Source organism: Nicotiana tabacum, chromosome 9 (assembly GCF_000715075.1).
Source record: "Nicotiana tabacum cultivar K326 chromosome 9, ASM71507v2, whole genome shotgun sequence".
NCBI lineage: Eukaryota > Viridiplantae > Streptophyta > Magnoliopsida > Solanales > Solanaceae > Nicotiana > Nicotiana tabacum.
The window spans coordinates 63,199,890-63,216,548 of NC_134088.1; the positions used below are offsets into that span (position 1 = coordinate 63,199,890).

General features: G+C 40.1%; 2 protein-coding genes across 2 annotated transcripts; both read right to left on the reverse strand.

Moving 5' to 3' along the window:
* Positions 1-3,484: 3,484 nt before the first annotated feature.
* LOC107828102 (protein SHI RELATED SEQUENCE 7-like) lies at positions 3,485-5,130 on the reverse strand. The gene is made up of 2 exons (XM_016655357.2): positions 4,446-5,130; positions 3,485-3,989 (listed from the first exon to the last, which is right to left on the reverse strand). The coding sequence occupies exons 1-2, from the start codon at positions 4,987-4,989 to the stop codon at positions 3,613-3,615; spliced, it is 921 nt and encodes a 306-aa protein (XP_016510843.1). The 5' UTR covers positions 4,990-5,130; the 3' UTR covers positions 3,485-3,612.
* A 9,946-nt stretch (positions 5,131-15,076) lies between these two features.
* LOC142163927 (uncharacterized) lies at positions 15,077-15,961 on the reverse strand. Its single transcript, XM_075221080.1, has one exon. The coding sequence runs from the start codon at positions 15,959-15,961 to the stop codon at positions 15,077-15,079; it is 885 nt and encodes a 294-aa protein (XP_075077181.1).
* Positions 15,962-16,659: the final 698 nt, after the last annotated feature.

The following is a 16,659-nucleotide window of genomic DNA, read 5'->3' on the forward strand; positions in this document are numbered from 1 at the left end:
AAGTATATGTACCTCGAGACTCCTTCGCCCCAGTCCTGTTTGTGCGGGGCTTCTCGACTTTAAAGTCGTCTGCAATTGAGCAGCCCCCGAGAATGAATGCTTTCAAGGGAGGCTCGGGGGCCGGTTCATTAGCAACCACATCAGGGAAAGCCGTTTCAAGGGCAACTACTTCAGGGGCAACCGCTTCAGTACCACCGGCCGGTTGAGAAGAGGAAGAGGCAACTTATTGAGGAATGAATTTCGATGTTTTGGCCATTGTTATTTGGGGGAAGGTTTGGAAATTTGAAGAAAGAATGCAAAGTTTTGAAAAAATAGGTTTTGAAGATGAAGGATAGAGTATGAAGATTTAAACAAAACCTGGGTAAAAATCTGGAAATCACTATGAAAATTGAAGAACAAGGATGAAGATATGAAGGTTTGATGATGGCTGGAAAGCTCGAAGGTAATAATTTAGTCGAAAAGTAGAAAAAGAACAAAGGGAGGAAGATTTTATAGGGAAGCAGCCGACGCTTTGCATTCGGGGGCAACCAGTCGATGAGCGACACGTGTCCAAAGTCAGAACGACGCGACTAATGGGACGTTTCGGCTCCCTCATCATAACGTACGAAGGAAGGAACCGGAGACATCTGTCGTTTCCTATCGTTTCAACAAGCCTACTCTCTAAGAAACAAGGGGACTCTCTGTATACGGGTAAAATCGAGACACCTGCGCACCCCGATTTCCCTGTGAGGCAAACGGAGCAGGGACGTGACCGTAAGGAAGTGGAGTCAGACCGAGGAGCCCCTCGTATCGAGGCTCGAACAAAACGCCTGCCCTCGGGGGCATTGGGACCATGTCCTCCGGGTCCGGTTCGAGTCCCAAAACTTTGAAGAGCATTACCAAACAACCGCACACGACTAACAATTGGCCGCAATGTCCGTGCCCAACCGGATATCACGGTGTGAATCTCGGCCCGTATCGGCAGAAAATCAGTGATTAGCGAAAAGGAAAATTTTTACCTTTCTTAGAATTGTACTTAGGGTAAAAAAACTCTCCTACTATATAAAGGGGAAGCTTATTATTCATTAGAGACACTGTAACACGCATATTAAGGCAATATACTTCTGTTTCTAAAGCTATTCAAAGTTCTTGTTCTTGTTCATAAGTTCTTCATAAGTATTAGCTCGGGACCGAAGGCAGGCTCCTCGTCAAGCCATTAACCGAGTTCGGACTCATTCTTATCATTGGTTTGGTCATTTATTACGTCTTTTATTTGCTTAATCTAACGTCATTAATCACTTGTATTGAATTAATCCACATATCCTTAAAATCGAGTATAAATTCAATTGTTATACGTTTCAAAGGGTAAACAACATCCAATTTCATAATAGTCTATCTTCCATCTCAAAATTAAAGACGGTGCAAAAATTGTTAATCTTGAAAAGTGGAAGTTCGTGATTGCGAATTGTAGGACTCCTACTATTATACCGTCCAACGAGATTATCTTAAACTTTTCTATCATAAAATACCCATCAGCTCTCACTGGTTCCCCTGAACAAAAGAGAACTGGAAAAAAACGAATTTTGAAAACATAGAATGAAAATGTACATTTCTTTTGTATATTTATTAATTCTAAACAATAGGCAACAAGATGTTAATCAAGTTACTCACGAGTCCTAGAGCAATATACCCTGGACTGGCTGTATTCAGGTTCAGGAAGCCTAATAACGAGTATATATTTCTCAAGTTATAGGCCTTAGGCTTTAAATAATCACTTATCAGTTTTAGGATTACTCGCAAATTTAGCAAGGTTAAACTGAAACAAATCGAGGGAGAAAGGGAGAGACGGAATGAAAGATTTAGTAAGTAGATTTGAAGGTCCCAAAAATAGAGTTTAACTTATATACACTTGTTACATGTATATATTCCACTTTTTATGGAGGAGTGTTGCATGTATATATCTTTTGGGTGACATTACATAGCAAAAATTTATTATGAGTCTAGGTTTTATGCACAAATAGTGCAAAAGGTATTTGTACAATTAAGTCACTTATTAGGACAAATAAATCTGTTGATAAACATTAGTAATCTAGTAAAAATAGTAGCAAGTAACTTGCGATCACAGGTTAAAATTCAGTGATAAAGTAAAAAATCTTATGTTCTTAAGTAACTTAAATCTTTAAATCCTTTTATCACATCTATGATAGAGGTAATACAAGATGTCATTAGATTCGTATTTGTATGGGCAAAAAAAATTCTTCAAGGATAGCACGATGAGTTTCAGCAATCACTACTTCCAATCTGCAGACTTCGCTCTGGAATTTATAGAAAATTCCAGACAGGAAAATTCTTCAACGAGAAGCGTGGTCTATACTACATTAAAGCAGATTTTCGAGTTGGCCAAAACTAAGGGAAGATTTTCATTCTAAGGGAAACCACAATCACTTTCCCCTCAAATTCTTAAGAAGGTGGACCTTTAAAAACTCAATGTAATGAATGATTGCAACCTAAAATGATGGAATGCCAATGGGGTTGCGAGAAATATCACAAAGAAGAGCGTGTACAGAGCTTCATTGCTGTTTGTCCAAATCGGTCAAAGATAACATACAGTACTTACAATTACAGGTTCGGAGTTTTCGAATCAAGGGAAAGATTGGTCGTCTTTTTGCTCTATCCCACGTGTCTAGTTGTCTACTTAATTGAGTAGCGTATGTAGATACAAGGGTCCCGACACAACTGCTCATATATTGCCACGCCATAGTCCGTATGTACCAAAACCTATTATATTTTTAATATTATAAATTCAGATCGAATATTTGCTGAAATATTCGTAGATTTTCACAAAAAAAGTTATACTTTTTATTGAAAATATTGAATTCCAGTGAATCTATTATCCACTAGTTCGGTCGAACCTGTATTAAAAACTGCATACCTACTTAGGTTTCTAACAATATTTAAACTTATGGTTAATGGTCCACGTTAACACTATATCCTTTGTTTTTCACAAGTACTCTTCTGAGGAGCTCATAGTAATCTCTCAATTGTGTTAGAAACACAGAATCAGTGCACATTTGTTCCAAAAGTTTAAAGTATATGTACTGATAGTATAAAAAAATATTTAAACAATTAAGTAACAGCTTGTATGGTAATTATTGATAAATTGCTATGATAATTAATAATATGATAAAAATAATAACTAAACTACTATCACATATTTAACAGTGCCTAACACGAAAAGTATTTACAATGTCCTAATTTTATCCGGCAAGCAAACGGATAAGCTGGGAATAAAGTAAACATAGAGTTTAAAACCAACTAGAAAGAAGAAGCATCGAGTTCAGAACCAACCATAAAGCCAATTCAAAATCATCCTCAGAGTAGAAAAACCTAGGAAACAAAAACCAAACACAGAAATATGCATACTGCACACATCCTCATGCCGGCAGAAAATAACAAAAAACAATTCCATTCTTTCTAAGAAATAAAATGCAAAATCTTACCAACAACTAATTAAATTAGTAACATCCCATCATGCCAATTGATGTCTTCCTTCATGAAGAATATATAACAAGTTTTCTTAATTTCACTAATTACAAAATCAGGAATACTGGGATTAATTATTCGATGACCTAATTAAGGTCTTGGCGGTGGAAAGAATTGCGTACCAGCCATGAAAGCAGAAAGTTGATGATGATTTGGATATATGGAAGCTGGATCAAACAAAGCAATGGAAACGCCCTGCTGCTGTTGGCTACTTGCGGCGGCTGTGGTGCCCGCGATGAAATTAAGCGGTTGTGATGAGCTCTCTCCTGCACCTCCTCCACTACTACTATAGCGACTCTGATCAGGACCTTGGTCATAAAGCATTCCTTTGAAAATATGGCCTCCAATATTCACAGCTGTTTGATAAGCATAATGCTGTTCTGCATCTTCGACTCCACTCACTTTTACGCAGCGGAATACTGCTGGAGAATTCACTTCTGGAGGAAAATGACTACCCACCTCTAACCCTAGACAGTAATTACACCACAAAACTAATTATGGAGTCCTTTCAAATTCGAAAAGAATGAAAGGTTATTTAATTTCCAGGACTACAAACACTATCAGTAGGGGAAAAAACAGTGAAAAAAAGGTCTGCTTGTCAACATATGTATAATTATAAATAGTTCAATCTGGACGTAGCTATGAATATCATCACCATACTGTTCTTAATTTTTCGTTCCCAGCCACTTGCTTTTAGTTTAACCTCATACAAGTTGTTGATGCAGCTTCTTCATTAATCTTGAAATTTTATATAATCAAAAGCTGCTAGGCATTAAAAGAAAAACTAGCTAGAGGGATATTAATGATAGTAGTATGAGGCACTTTTAAGGAATTCAGTGAGAACTTGACCCAAACTGATTAATTAATACACAATCATCATTTTTTGAATATTGGATTACTGTTTAAAGAAGAAGTAATGTTACCTGAAGAGGTAGTGGGTAAACGAGTGTAGGCAAGAGAGGAACCAGAGATATTGTCTCTTGGCCTTTTGGGATGATTTTCTGAAAATTGTTGTTGCCTTTCACGCCTTCTGGCTGCAGGAACCCAAGTACTTTTAACATGCGTTTGACACTGAAAGCCTCTACCCCTACAGCAAGTTCTACACCTCGAATGTGGGCAATCTTTCTTAGCCTGATTCCCACAATCTTGGCAATTCACATTCCCTTGATCTCCACTGCTACTGCCTCCTCCCCTCATATTCATAACCCTAAACCCTAATGATCTAGAAGAATTACTGTTGTTATTACTAGGTTTACTACTACTAGCTGGACCCACGCACATAGAAAAATCCACATGATCTTGCTCTTGATTTTGATGATTTTGTTCTGGTCTTCGTTGTTGCAACTGTTGCCATAGCTTGAAACCCTTGTTGTAGATCGCTTCGTTCTTGAACAGCAACAAATTATTCGTAGCTAATTCTTCTTGTTCTTGCTCTTTTCCCCCACCTAGACTGAAAAACCAAGACATATTCTACTCCTAGAAGCTATATCTAACCTCAATTTTGATTGCATATCCATTGCCAAAAGAGCCGGGGCCCCCTCAACCTATACGACAAATAGGGTAAAGGCGAGTATATGAACTATGGGGTTTTGATGATAACCATGTTAATTTTTGTAGTAGCGGTACTGGGGTAGTAATTTTTTAATTGAGAAAATTCAGACTTACTGTGGGTTTTGTTTCCTTTGCAGCTTTTCAGGACAAATTGTAGGAATTTTTTAGGATAACGAAAAACAAAAAGATCGTTGATCCCCTTAATAATTCTCTCTCTTCTTATATATCTTTGCTTTCACTTCACTTGGATTCTTTGTCGTCGATTTTGATTACGGTGCATTAAATTTATAGCTCTGTGACGCCGCCATGGAGACTGCAATCTTTCATCTGCAGCAGATCAGAGCTAACCTCAATTTAAGACTAACAGCAGTACATACTCTTTTCTCTCTCTCTCTCTCTCTCTCTCTGATACACTTTCTCTTTATCTCACTGTTTACCCTGCAATCCAAGTTTGGGTTTATTGGGTCAAATATCTTGCCACTTCTACACTTCTCTCACATTTGATAATTGAATTTTACACATATTGTATATTCACAAAAGAGGTTAGTACACTGGCCTTTCCTTTAATATTAAAAGATAATTTACAATTCAAATATAATTATAAGCTACAGTTATTACCTACACTAATAGTATGTATTTTTTCTTGACGGTTAACTGTTATATATGTACTAATAGCATATTAATATGTAGTACGGAGTAGTTTTTTTGGCAATATTAAGCTCCCATCTAGTCATAGATTTTGGGAGTTTTATTCAAATTTTGTTTTGAAATACCTGTTTGTTTATAGATTTTACTATTTTTGGGAAATTTTGAAAACAAAAAACTTCAAATCCCAAAAATAGCTCTAGAGTAGTTTTTGAAATTTTTGAAATTTTCTACTCACAAAACTTTAAATTCTTTTCAAGTAAAATGCATGTCCAAACACAATTTTCACTTTTAAAATCATTTTTCATCTCATCTTCAAAAACTCTTTTCTTCAAATTTCAACCAAATTTATGTCCAAACGCTAGCTAAGTCATTTGCACCCGTTTGGCAATAGATTTTGGGTACATTTTTTAATATTCTTTTTTTTCGAATGCACTGTTTGTTCATGGAATATGATCAGTTTTTGAAAAAAAATTAAATTTTTTTTTCAAGTTCCCAAAAACTGGTTTAGGGTAATTTTTTGGTAAATTTTTTTCTTCCACTCACAAATTTTCAAGTTTTTTTTTCAAATAAAATGCATGTCAAACACAACTTTAACTTTGTACTAGCTATTATGGTGTGTATTCGCAAAAGAGGATAACCTGGCAGCTAGCAATAGTTAAATACTTGGAATTGTGAGTGTAATCGAAAAAGTAAACAAATATACTTAAACTGTAGTATATGTTAAACTTTATGGTTTTCTTTTCAGTATGTTAAACTATTTTAGTAATATAAAAATCGTTTACATTTGACTTCAATCATTAAGTTTTAAATAATGGAGTATGTTACTATAGAAATTATTCAATTTTTATTTTTCAATTTAACTATACATTCGTATTGGAAGTTCACTAATCTTACCAATTCTCATCCTCACTAATTGGTCACTGATCAGCCCAACTATGCCTTATAAAAAGAACTAAACGGTTGCAGCAAATATAATCCGGTTCAAATCCGGAGTCGAATCCCACAGGAAACTAACCTATTTACTACAATTTTTAACAATGCTAATGATAAGCTCAGACAAATTCCGGATGCAAGATTTTTAATAGAGCATAAGTGGAATTTATTTATCTAATGAAAAATGACAACAAAATTAGCAATAATCAAGAATAAGGTTGAATTCAAAGGTAAAAGAATCTAGGGCTATTGATTTCCCCAATTGCCCGACTAATTTATGACATGTTAGCTATAATCTCGCCGTAACACTCTATGAGGATTATGAGTTCCGGTCTACCGTAATTATCTCTCGATCAATTACGATAATTTACTAGAAGCATTCTTTCGAACTACTCTAGTTAACAATTTATGCAACTCAGGAATTATCCCACCAAAGCTTCGTTATCTCTAACCCCGCTTTTAAATTCAAGTAATTAATCTCTTAACTTACCCGAAAGTGGTATTGTTCAACAACAATCTAACCAAGTGTTCTTTCTCAAGCAACACAAGGTAACTAGACACGATTAATCAAGGGCCCTTTCAATTAATCAAAACACAACACAAGTTAAACAATCATAGAATAAGAACGACTCAATTATATCTAAACATAGTCAAAATTTCATCCAACAATTGGTTCCATCAACCCTAGATGATGGGTTTAGCTACTCATACTAATGGATAAAAATTCACTATAACAATTTATAATCAACAATGGAAGTAAGAAGAAGAAGATGAAAACTCTTAGGAAATTCTCCGTCTTCTCTCTCTTGTTCTTGCCTCCAAAATCTCCTAAAAGCAGCTCTTTTTCTCTTCTGGGTGAATTAGGCTTCATATAGGTTTAGGTTAGTCGCCTTAGAAATTACATAATTGCCCTGAGTTGTTGGCCTTCGTCCGCCCGTCCGCGGCCGCGGATTTCAGCTAGTGTACTGCCTCCAGTGCGCGGTCCAATTCGCAGTCAACTCTGCGGCCGCGCACCTGAAGGGGACCTCCCCGCTTGCTTTTCTCGCTCCTTGTCGACCGGGCTAACCTTCGATTGGCCTTCCACACTACATATTGACTCCAAAATACTCTTTAGCTTCCTCCTAGCTTGGAGTGGCTCCTGCAAAGCATAAAATTTTTAATTAGAGCATTTTGTTATCTTTTAGCATTCAAATGTCAATAAAGTGTGGCTAAATTAGAGTATAAATAGTGTCTAAATTGCATAAATATAGCCTACTATCAACACCCCACACATAAACCATTGCTCGTCCCCGAGCAATCAAACCACACTCTACAGAGGCCTAACTTTATTAAGCGACTTCCCTAACTCGTCACACCAAGAATATTTCACATAGTTTGAGTATACATTAGTGTAACATCTACACCTAAAGAGTAGACTCCCACGAGCCACGCAATATTCCTAACCGGCTTACTTACTCTGTTCAGAGGTCCAGACTTACCTCTCCTTTATGAATCAAGTGCCTGCTCACTACAAAGGAGACTCATTCCATAATCAATATAATTCACGCACACTGAGGAACTTCAAAATAAACAGAATTCACTCACCCTCAGAAATGATATTCTTGTGCCACAGAAAATGCTCCATAGGCTTGCCCGTAGTGTGCTACTCTACTAATTGAGCTTACTCAATCTAGGATCAAGTAGGACTTTATTTGGCTGTAATGTAGGCTGCAGGTCGGGTAGCATATATTTGGATATAATAGTGACTACACTTCCCAAGCACTTTAATACATATATTTTATAATCAAGCCCACACTTCAGTTAAACCAATATTTCCACCTTCAACACCACGTAAATTACCTCACACTTCTTTGAGCACAATCACCTTAAAAGCCACCATAGAATATTACTAATCAACATGATACACTATTAACACATGATACATTTTTGTTTTCAACTAGGTGTACATTTCTCCTGATTTCCCTAGTTCCACTCAAAAGCCCCACCAACTACCCCACATTTTATCCTTTATAGATTCATAGTAATTCAAGTGCTTACGAGAGGTAAAGGGTTCAAAAGATGGTCAATTCAAACAAGGGATAAGGCTTGTAATGTGGTTGCCAAGGAAACAGGATTACAGGCTCAACAGGGTTAACTACGATACATAACAAATAGGTGGGTGGAATATGTATATATATGGTTCAACAAAAAAATGTCTATATCACTTCCCAGACTAAACAAGACTACTATTTCACTTTGCAGACAAACAGGGCAAGTTCTAGGCATCAAATGTCGTGCACAGAACACAACAAGCCTCACACATACATGGCACATGACTCACTCCAGATCGGATCATCAAACACTTAGATCAGAGTACGTAAGCCAAATTAAGAACATATAGTTTAAGCCATTCTTACAAGAGTCAACAAATGAGCCTAAGCGTCACACTAAGAACCCGATATATTCAAGGCATTACAAAGTTAAGAAATCTTATTCTAATCCTGCCCATAGCCTATAAGTTCCTAACTAAAAAATAAAAACTAACTACACCCGGTTCAAATGAAACCCTTGAAAAAGAACCGTGGTTTAAAGAAAAACCAAGGGGGAATTGATACACTACTACAAAAGAAAATCCACGCTCACCGTACCATTTTTTACTTTTAACAAAATTTTTTTCTTTCGACTTTAGTCCCTCAAGAAACCCGTCGAATGATATCCATCGACGGGACAAGTCGAAAATGATTTATGTAAATAAACTACGAAACTATTCTACATGCAACATACAACAAAGTATCCCCCACCCTACACTTAAAAAAATGGCATGTCCCCATATCATACAAAATAAAGTAATGCGAGGTAAAGGAACTTCCCTGGTGGATCAGTCTTGATCGGAGACAGTGCCAGGGTCGAGATGACATGCCCTCCCCAGTGCACGCAGCCAGCCCATGATTTTCTTCTCTGACTTTGCATTTTGGGTGGCCAAGGCATTAACTCTAGCCCCTAATTTTGTGACGGAAGTGCACAGCCCTGCCATATCTTATTCTAAGGCTATCATCCATGTACTCCGTCTGACCTGGGATGGTCCTTCAGCCGGTGCAGCTTGTTCCTGTAGGGGTGAGGCAGGTCCAACCTCCTCCTGCCTTTCATCGCCTTCCTCCAGCGCATCAAAAGTGTCACTATGAGTTTCCCCAGGTGCCACCGGGTCTTTTCCGATGGTCACTTTGTCTGCCCGGAATTTTGCTTCTTTCTTCACCATGCCATCCGCATTTGGGTTCTCAGGCACCCTTGATGCCCGGCACAATCTAGTGACCAGAGAGGGGAATAAGAACCCATACCTCTTCAGTGGTGAACAGACGAACATCTCAGACTGAATAACCTTGGCCACATCAAAATCATGGCCATTCACAAAGCACCAGATCAAGGCAGCTCCCAGACCATTTACCTCTGTGGTGTTGTGAGACGGCAGCAAGCGACTGTTGATGATGTGCAAACAGCACTTTCCTTCAAAAGTGAGTGAGGCAGAGTGTAGCTTCGATCCCGGCATAACCCATACTACCTTTTTGTCTAGTACACAGATAGTTCTAAAAAGACTGTTCCATGTGATGGGTTCTCGCTTGTAAGTATCATAGAAATCCTCATCCCCATTAAATACAGGCAATCGATACACTCTCCTGATGGCTTCTATCGATGCATCCACCCTCGTGTGTCGCAAAGCGCATATTTTATCCTCATGTTCGGGGCAGTTGGCATAGAACTCCCAGACAAGCATCAAGTTACCCTCTTCTGGCTCTTCAAAAAAGTTATCCAACCTGCGCCTGATCAACTCCCGATACATATTAGGGCACTTATCCTGGAGGGACGCCCTGTCAATACCCCTTTCCGGTACAGGTTTTCTAGTGGCTTTCAAACTGAAACGGTCTTGGGCAGCTCTGGAGACAAACCTGGTACGATCAAACTAAGCTGCACTGGCCGGTGCCCATACCCGGGATGAACCTCCATGACCACTTGACAAGGCTCCGGTGGTGCGTCTCTTCTTTGAAGGTATCATGGTACCTACACAACAAACACTACTATCAGTAATCGACGGAATATAGGAACCAATGGCGGTTACTCAGACTTCACTCGCACAATTGGTCACAATTTACATTCAAACTCATTGTGGCAATTCAACAAACACTTAAGGTGAATATACCCCCCAAGTTAACCAAAGCCCCGATTAAACTTCCATTCCTCACAAACTCAACAATGTCTTCCCCCAATTCAACCAAATCTATTAGCCTCACATGCCACATATATACTATAATCCTAAACCAATACAAGAGTACCCATGATTCCACTATCCAACACATACAATAGCAAAGGAAAAGAATGGGAAAAATAAAAATTTGAAAACAAAAAAAAATACTAAGAAAGAGGAAGAGAATCATGTTACTTACTTGGAGATCTTGGGAGGAACGGAGATTGGGGATTGGTTGAATGGAGAAGAGGAGAAGAGGAGGAAGGAGAAGAAGCTTTGTTGTTGAGAGAAATTTTGAGGGAGAGGGAGAGGGGGCGTGTGTTTTGTTTTAGGGGAAGGGGGAAGGGTTTTAGATTTTGTTAAGGGGGATGAAAAGAAGAAGTGGGGGAGTGGGCGATTTTTGGGGGGGGGGGGAGGGGGGGGGTAAGTAAAAAAAACTAATTAATAGGAAAGAAAAGAAAAGAAGAGAAAAGAAAAAAAATAAAAACAATTCTGTACTTGGTACCACCTCATCCACGGTCGATCGCGTCCAATCCGCGGCCGCGGATGAGGAACAGTGAGGGGGACTAAATCCATGCCCTAATCCGCGGTAAGGTCCGCGGGCGCGGACTTGCGACAGTGAAGGCAATAAAATCTGCGATCGACTCCGTGGTCTAATCCGCGGGCGCTGATGAGGAAGCAGTGGTCTGTGCAAAATCCGCGACTTACTCCGCGGTCCAATCCGCAGACGCGGATATCGATCTCCAACAAAGTTTTGTCTTTTTTGCACTTTTACCTATCTCCGAGTTAATTTCGTCCCCCGAATCCTTCCGATGCGCGTAATTTTATCCCTGGACATTAGTAGATCGGTGAATGCAGTTCAAAATCAATTACAAAAATAAGAGTAAAGAAAAATAATGGGTTGCCTCCCAAAAAACGCCTGAGTTAATGTCGCGGCACGACGATTTACAACAAACCATGGGTTGCCTCCCAAAAAGCATCTGATTTAACGTCGTGGCACGACGCATGCTTTCATTATTACTCTTCGCTCGCGTATTGGGGCTCTTCCAAAGATATCACCACTCTATCCCCCTTTTCTTCGACCATTCCAAGGTAATGTTTCAACCTTTGCCCATTCACCGTGAACTTATTTGTCCCATATTCGAATTCAATTTCTACAGCTCCACTTGAGAACAGTTGCACCACTCTGAAGGGTCCTTACCATCGGGACTTCAACTTACCCGGAAACAATCTCAATCTCAAGTTGTATAACAATACTAGATCTCCGGGTTTGAAGTTCCAATCTAGAATGTTCTTATCATGCATCATTTGCATCCTTTCTTTGTACAATCTTGCATTCTCAAATGCATGGAACCTGGATTTCTCGAGTTCATGTAACTCAGTGACTTTGCTGGTGCCTGCGGTCTCCATATCCAAATTCAACTGCCGCAGTGCCCAAAGGGCTTTATGTTTGAGCTCTACCGGAAGATGGCATGCTTTTCCAAATACCAACTTGTATGGTGACATACCAATTGAAGTTTTAAATGCTGTGCGGTACGCCCATAATGCATCATCCAGCTTCTTTGCCCAATCAGTCCTTATCGCATTCACTGTCTTGGTCAGGACACTTTTGATTTTCCTGTTGGACATTTCAACTTGCCCGCTCGTCTGTGGGTGGTAAGGTGTGGCTACCTTATGGCGAACTCCATACTTTTCCAACAGCCGTGCAAATGCTCTATTGCAAATATGGGTTCCACCATCACTGATTATAGCTTTCGGGGTGCCAAAACGTGTGAAGATGTTTTTCTTTAGGAAGCCTGTCACCCCTTTTGCATCATTGGTTGGGAGAGCCACCGCTTCGACCCATTTGGAGACATAGTCAACTGCTACCAATATGTATTTGTTACCATACGAGCTGATGAAAGGCCCCATAAAGTCAATCCCCCACATGTCAAAAACCTCCACCTCTTGAATTATGGTCATCGGCATCTCCTGACGTCGAGATATGTTGCTTGTCCTTTGGCACTCATCGCAACTTTTACCCAAGCATGGGCATCCTTGAACAGAGTTGGCCAATACAACTCCAACACTTTTGCTCCGTCCGGATTCCTCCAAAGTGTCCACCATATGGTGAAGCATGGCAAGCCTGCAAAACAGAAGGTTGATCTTTCTCGGGGATACACCTCTGGATCATGTTATCTACACATATTCTAAAAAGTAGAGGTTCATCCCAATAATAAGATCAACAATCGCGAAAGAACTTTTTCTTTTGAATTGAAGAGAGTTCATAAAGTACAATACCGCTTGCTAAATAGTTAGCAATATCAGCATACCATGGTGTCTCCTCCATTGTCACAGTAAGTAACTATTCATCCGGGAATGTCTCTGTTATATCTTCAACCTCCATCTTCTTTTCAGCTCCTTCCAACCTTGAGAGGTGGTCTGCCACTTGATTGTCCGTCCCTTTTTTGTCACGGATTTCCAGATCGAATTCTTGTAGCAAAAGAACCCAGCGGATTAAGCGTGGCTTTGAATCCTTCTTTGCTATCAAGTACCTAATTGCTGCATGGTCAGTATAAACAATAACTTTTGAACCAATTAAGTACGACCTAAATTTGTCAAAGGCAAACACTACAGCTAATATTTTCTTTTCTGTTACGGTGTAATTGAGTTGTGCACCGCTAAGCGTCCTGCTTGCATAGTAAATTGGGTGCATCATCTTGTCTTTTTGCTGCCTCAAGACTACTCCTATAACATAATCACTGGCGTCGCACATGAGCTCGAACGGTTGCTCCCAGTTGGGTGCAACAATGATGGGTGCAGTTACCAGTCTCTTCTTCAGCTCCTCAAATGCCAACCTGCAATCATTAGAAAACACAAAGGGCTGATCCTTTTTAAGAAGTTTACATAAAGGGTTAGCAATCTTGGAAATATCTTGTATGAATCGCCTGTAGAACCCGGCGTGCCCAAGGAAAATTCTCACTGCCTTGATCGAAGTGGGTGGTGGCAATTTTTCAATCACATCAACCTTAGCATGGTCGACCTCAATTCCCTTATTGGACACTCGATGCCCCAAAACTATTCCTTCTTGTACCATAAAATGGCATTTTTCCCAATTCAACACCAAATTTGTCTCCACACATATTTTGAGCACTCTTCTTAAATTGTGAAGACAATCTTCAAATGAATCCCCCACCACGGAGAAATCATCCATAAACACCTCCATAATATCTTCAACCATATCAGTGAAAATGGCTAACATGCACCGCTGGAATGTAGCCAGCGCATTGCAAAGTCCAAAAGGCATTCTCCGAAAGGCAAAGATGCCATACGAACAAGTGAAGGATGTTTTCTCTCTGTCTTCAGGGGCTATTGAGATCTGGTTGTACCCCGAATATCCATCCAAGAAACAGAAGTGAGACCGCCCAGCTAACTTGTCCAACATTTGGTCAATGAAAGGCAAGGGGAAATGGTCCTTCCGGGTGGTTGTGTTCAATTTCCGATAGTCCATGCAAATCCGCCACCCCGTGACTGTACGAGTCGAGATCAACTTGTTATTCTTATTTTGTATGACTTTTCATTCCTTCTTTTTTTGGCACACACTGAACATGGCTGACCCAGTTGCTGTCAGAGATGGGGAAGATGATACCCGCATCCAGTCACTTGATCACTTCCTTCTTCACCAACTCTTTCATACTCGGGTTCAGCCATCGTTGATGCTCTCTGGAAGGTTTGTTCCCCTCTTCCAAGAGAATCTTGTGCATAGAAAAGGCTGGGTTGATACCCTTTTATGTCTGCCATGGTCCAACCAATGGCAGTCTTACATTCTTGTAACACCTGCAAGAGTTGCTCTACCTGCACAGCTAGCAAACCAGATGATATAATAACAGGCAAAGTAGAATTAGGCCCTAAGAAAGCGTACCTGAGGTGAGCTGGAAGCGGTTTCAGGTCCAACTGTGGTTGCTCCTCTATTGATGGTTTTGCATGTGGTGTTGCTCTTTCTTCTAAGCGTAGGGGCTCGAACTGAGGTTCCCTTTTCCAGAACCCTTGACTCTCGAGAGCCATGACCCACTCCGCCAGCCCTTCACCATCCATCTCTTCTAAATTCATCAAACAGGCTTCTAGCAGATCCCTGACATTAAGGATCTCATCCTCCTCTTACAGTATCACATCCACGGCCTCCACTAGCGAGCAATTTGCAAATTCGCTGGGTCTCATCATGGATTGTTAAACGTTGAATATTATTTCTTCATTGTTCAACCTCATTTTCAACTCTCCAGTCTCACAATCAATCAATGCTCTCCTAGTGGCTAAGAACGGCCTTCCCAGAATGATGGGTATCTCTTCATCCATTTGACAGTCAAGAATAATGAAGTCTGTAGGGAATACAAACTTCCCCACTTGAACAAGCACATCATCAAGAATTCCTGTCGGTCTTTTGACTGTGTGATCAGCTAGTTGCAACAACATTGAAGTCAGTCTAGCTCTACCAATGCCCAGTTTTGTATAGATTGCCAAGGGCATCAAGTTTATACTGGCCCCCAAGTCACACAATGCTTTAACAAAAGCATAACTCCCAATGGTGCATGGGATAATGAAACTACCTAAATCAGACACTTTTTGAGCCATAGGTCTTGTCACTATTGCGCTGCAGGTCTGCGTCAGAGTTACAGTGGACAGTTCCTGGAAGTCAAATTTTTGCGACATCAGATCCTTCATCATTTTTACATACCCTGGCATTTCCCTCAAAGCGTCCATCAGTGGAATATTCAATTGAATTTTTCGAAGCATTTCCATGAATTTCCTGTATTGATCATCTTTATTTTGCTTTGCCAATCTCTGAGGAAATGGTGCAGGAGTCAACCTCCGCCAACTGCTTGGTGTCTTTTCTTTGTTGGAAGCTTTTTCTACTACCTGTTCTGAGAGTTGTTCACTTTCCTTCTCCTTACCCTTGCCAACCTGTGCTTGTTCAATTACAACCTCGGTGAGCTCTGCTGACTCATCTGCCTCTAATGTAACTGTAGTAGTTGGCGTAGTCTCTCTCCTAGATTGAGCAACTTCTTGCTCTCTGGGTTCCTGAGACTCACTTCCATTCCTGAGACTCACTGCCATTAGCTAATTTGGGTTCTGTTCCTTTGGGTTAATATTTGTTCAAGGCCATAGACAGTTGTCCCAATTGAGTTTCAATGACTTTGATTTCCAAATCATGTGCTGCTAACTTTTCTTTCTTCTTACCATTTGTCCCAATGAGTTGTTGCACCATGCCCCTGATTTCTATCATGTTTTTGTCCTACTATTGATGAGGTGGTTGGTAGGCCAACAGTTGTCGGTGCTGCTGATTATAGCCATGTTGCCTTTGATAAGGCACGACTTGGCCTTGTGGTCGTGCGCTTCCTGGATTGGGGGTTGTGTTGTGGCTGGTTTGGTCTGTACTGCTGGTTTGGTGCTGGTCCCCATTGCTGCCCACCTTGCCTCTGACCTCCGAAATTGTTGACATAATTCATGTCTTCTCTGAAGCCCTGGTTGTCATTCTCTCAACTCCACGAGCACACATATGACTTGTTTATGCAAGGAGTGCACAAGCCTCCATTTGTTGTATCAATAATGTGTACTTGCTTTGTACCCATCTTATCAATTTTCTTTGTCAATAAGCTCATCTGGGTCATGAGAGTGGCTATGTTCTCTGCATTGGAATTGTTTGGGTCAAGAGCAACAGAATGCACTATTGGTGTAAGCGTCGTACCTCTAGTCATCCAGCCTGAAGTTTGAGCCATCTTGTCGAGAAGAATCTTGCACTCTGTGAACGTTTT

What these genes read in the sequence shown, in the direction of transcription:
- LOC107828102 (XM_016655357.2), bottom strand. Translation starts at nt 4,989, where the DNA reads ATGTCTTGGTTTTTCAGTCTAGGTGGGGGAAAAGAGCAAGAACAAGAA. An exon ending in TTTACCCACTACCTCTTCAG is followed by an intron (nt 3,990 to 4,445) that starts GTAACATTACTT and finishes ATTACTGTCTAG; the next exon opens with GGTTAGAGGTGGGTAGTCAT.
- LOC142163927 (XM_075221080.1), bottom strand. Translation starts at nt 15,961, where the DNA reads ATGGCAGTGAGTCTCAGGAATGGAAGTGAGTCTCAGGAACCCAGAGAG.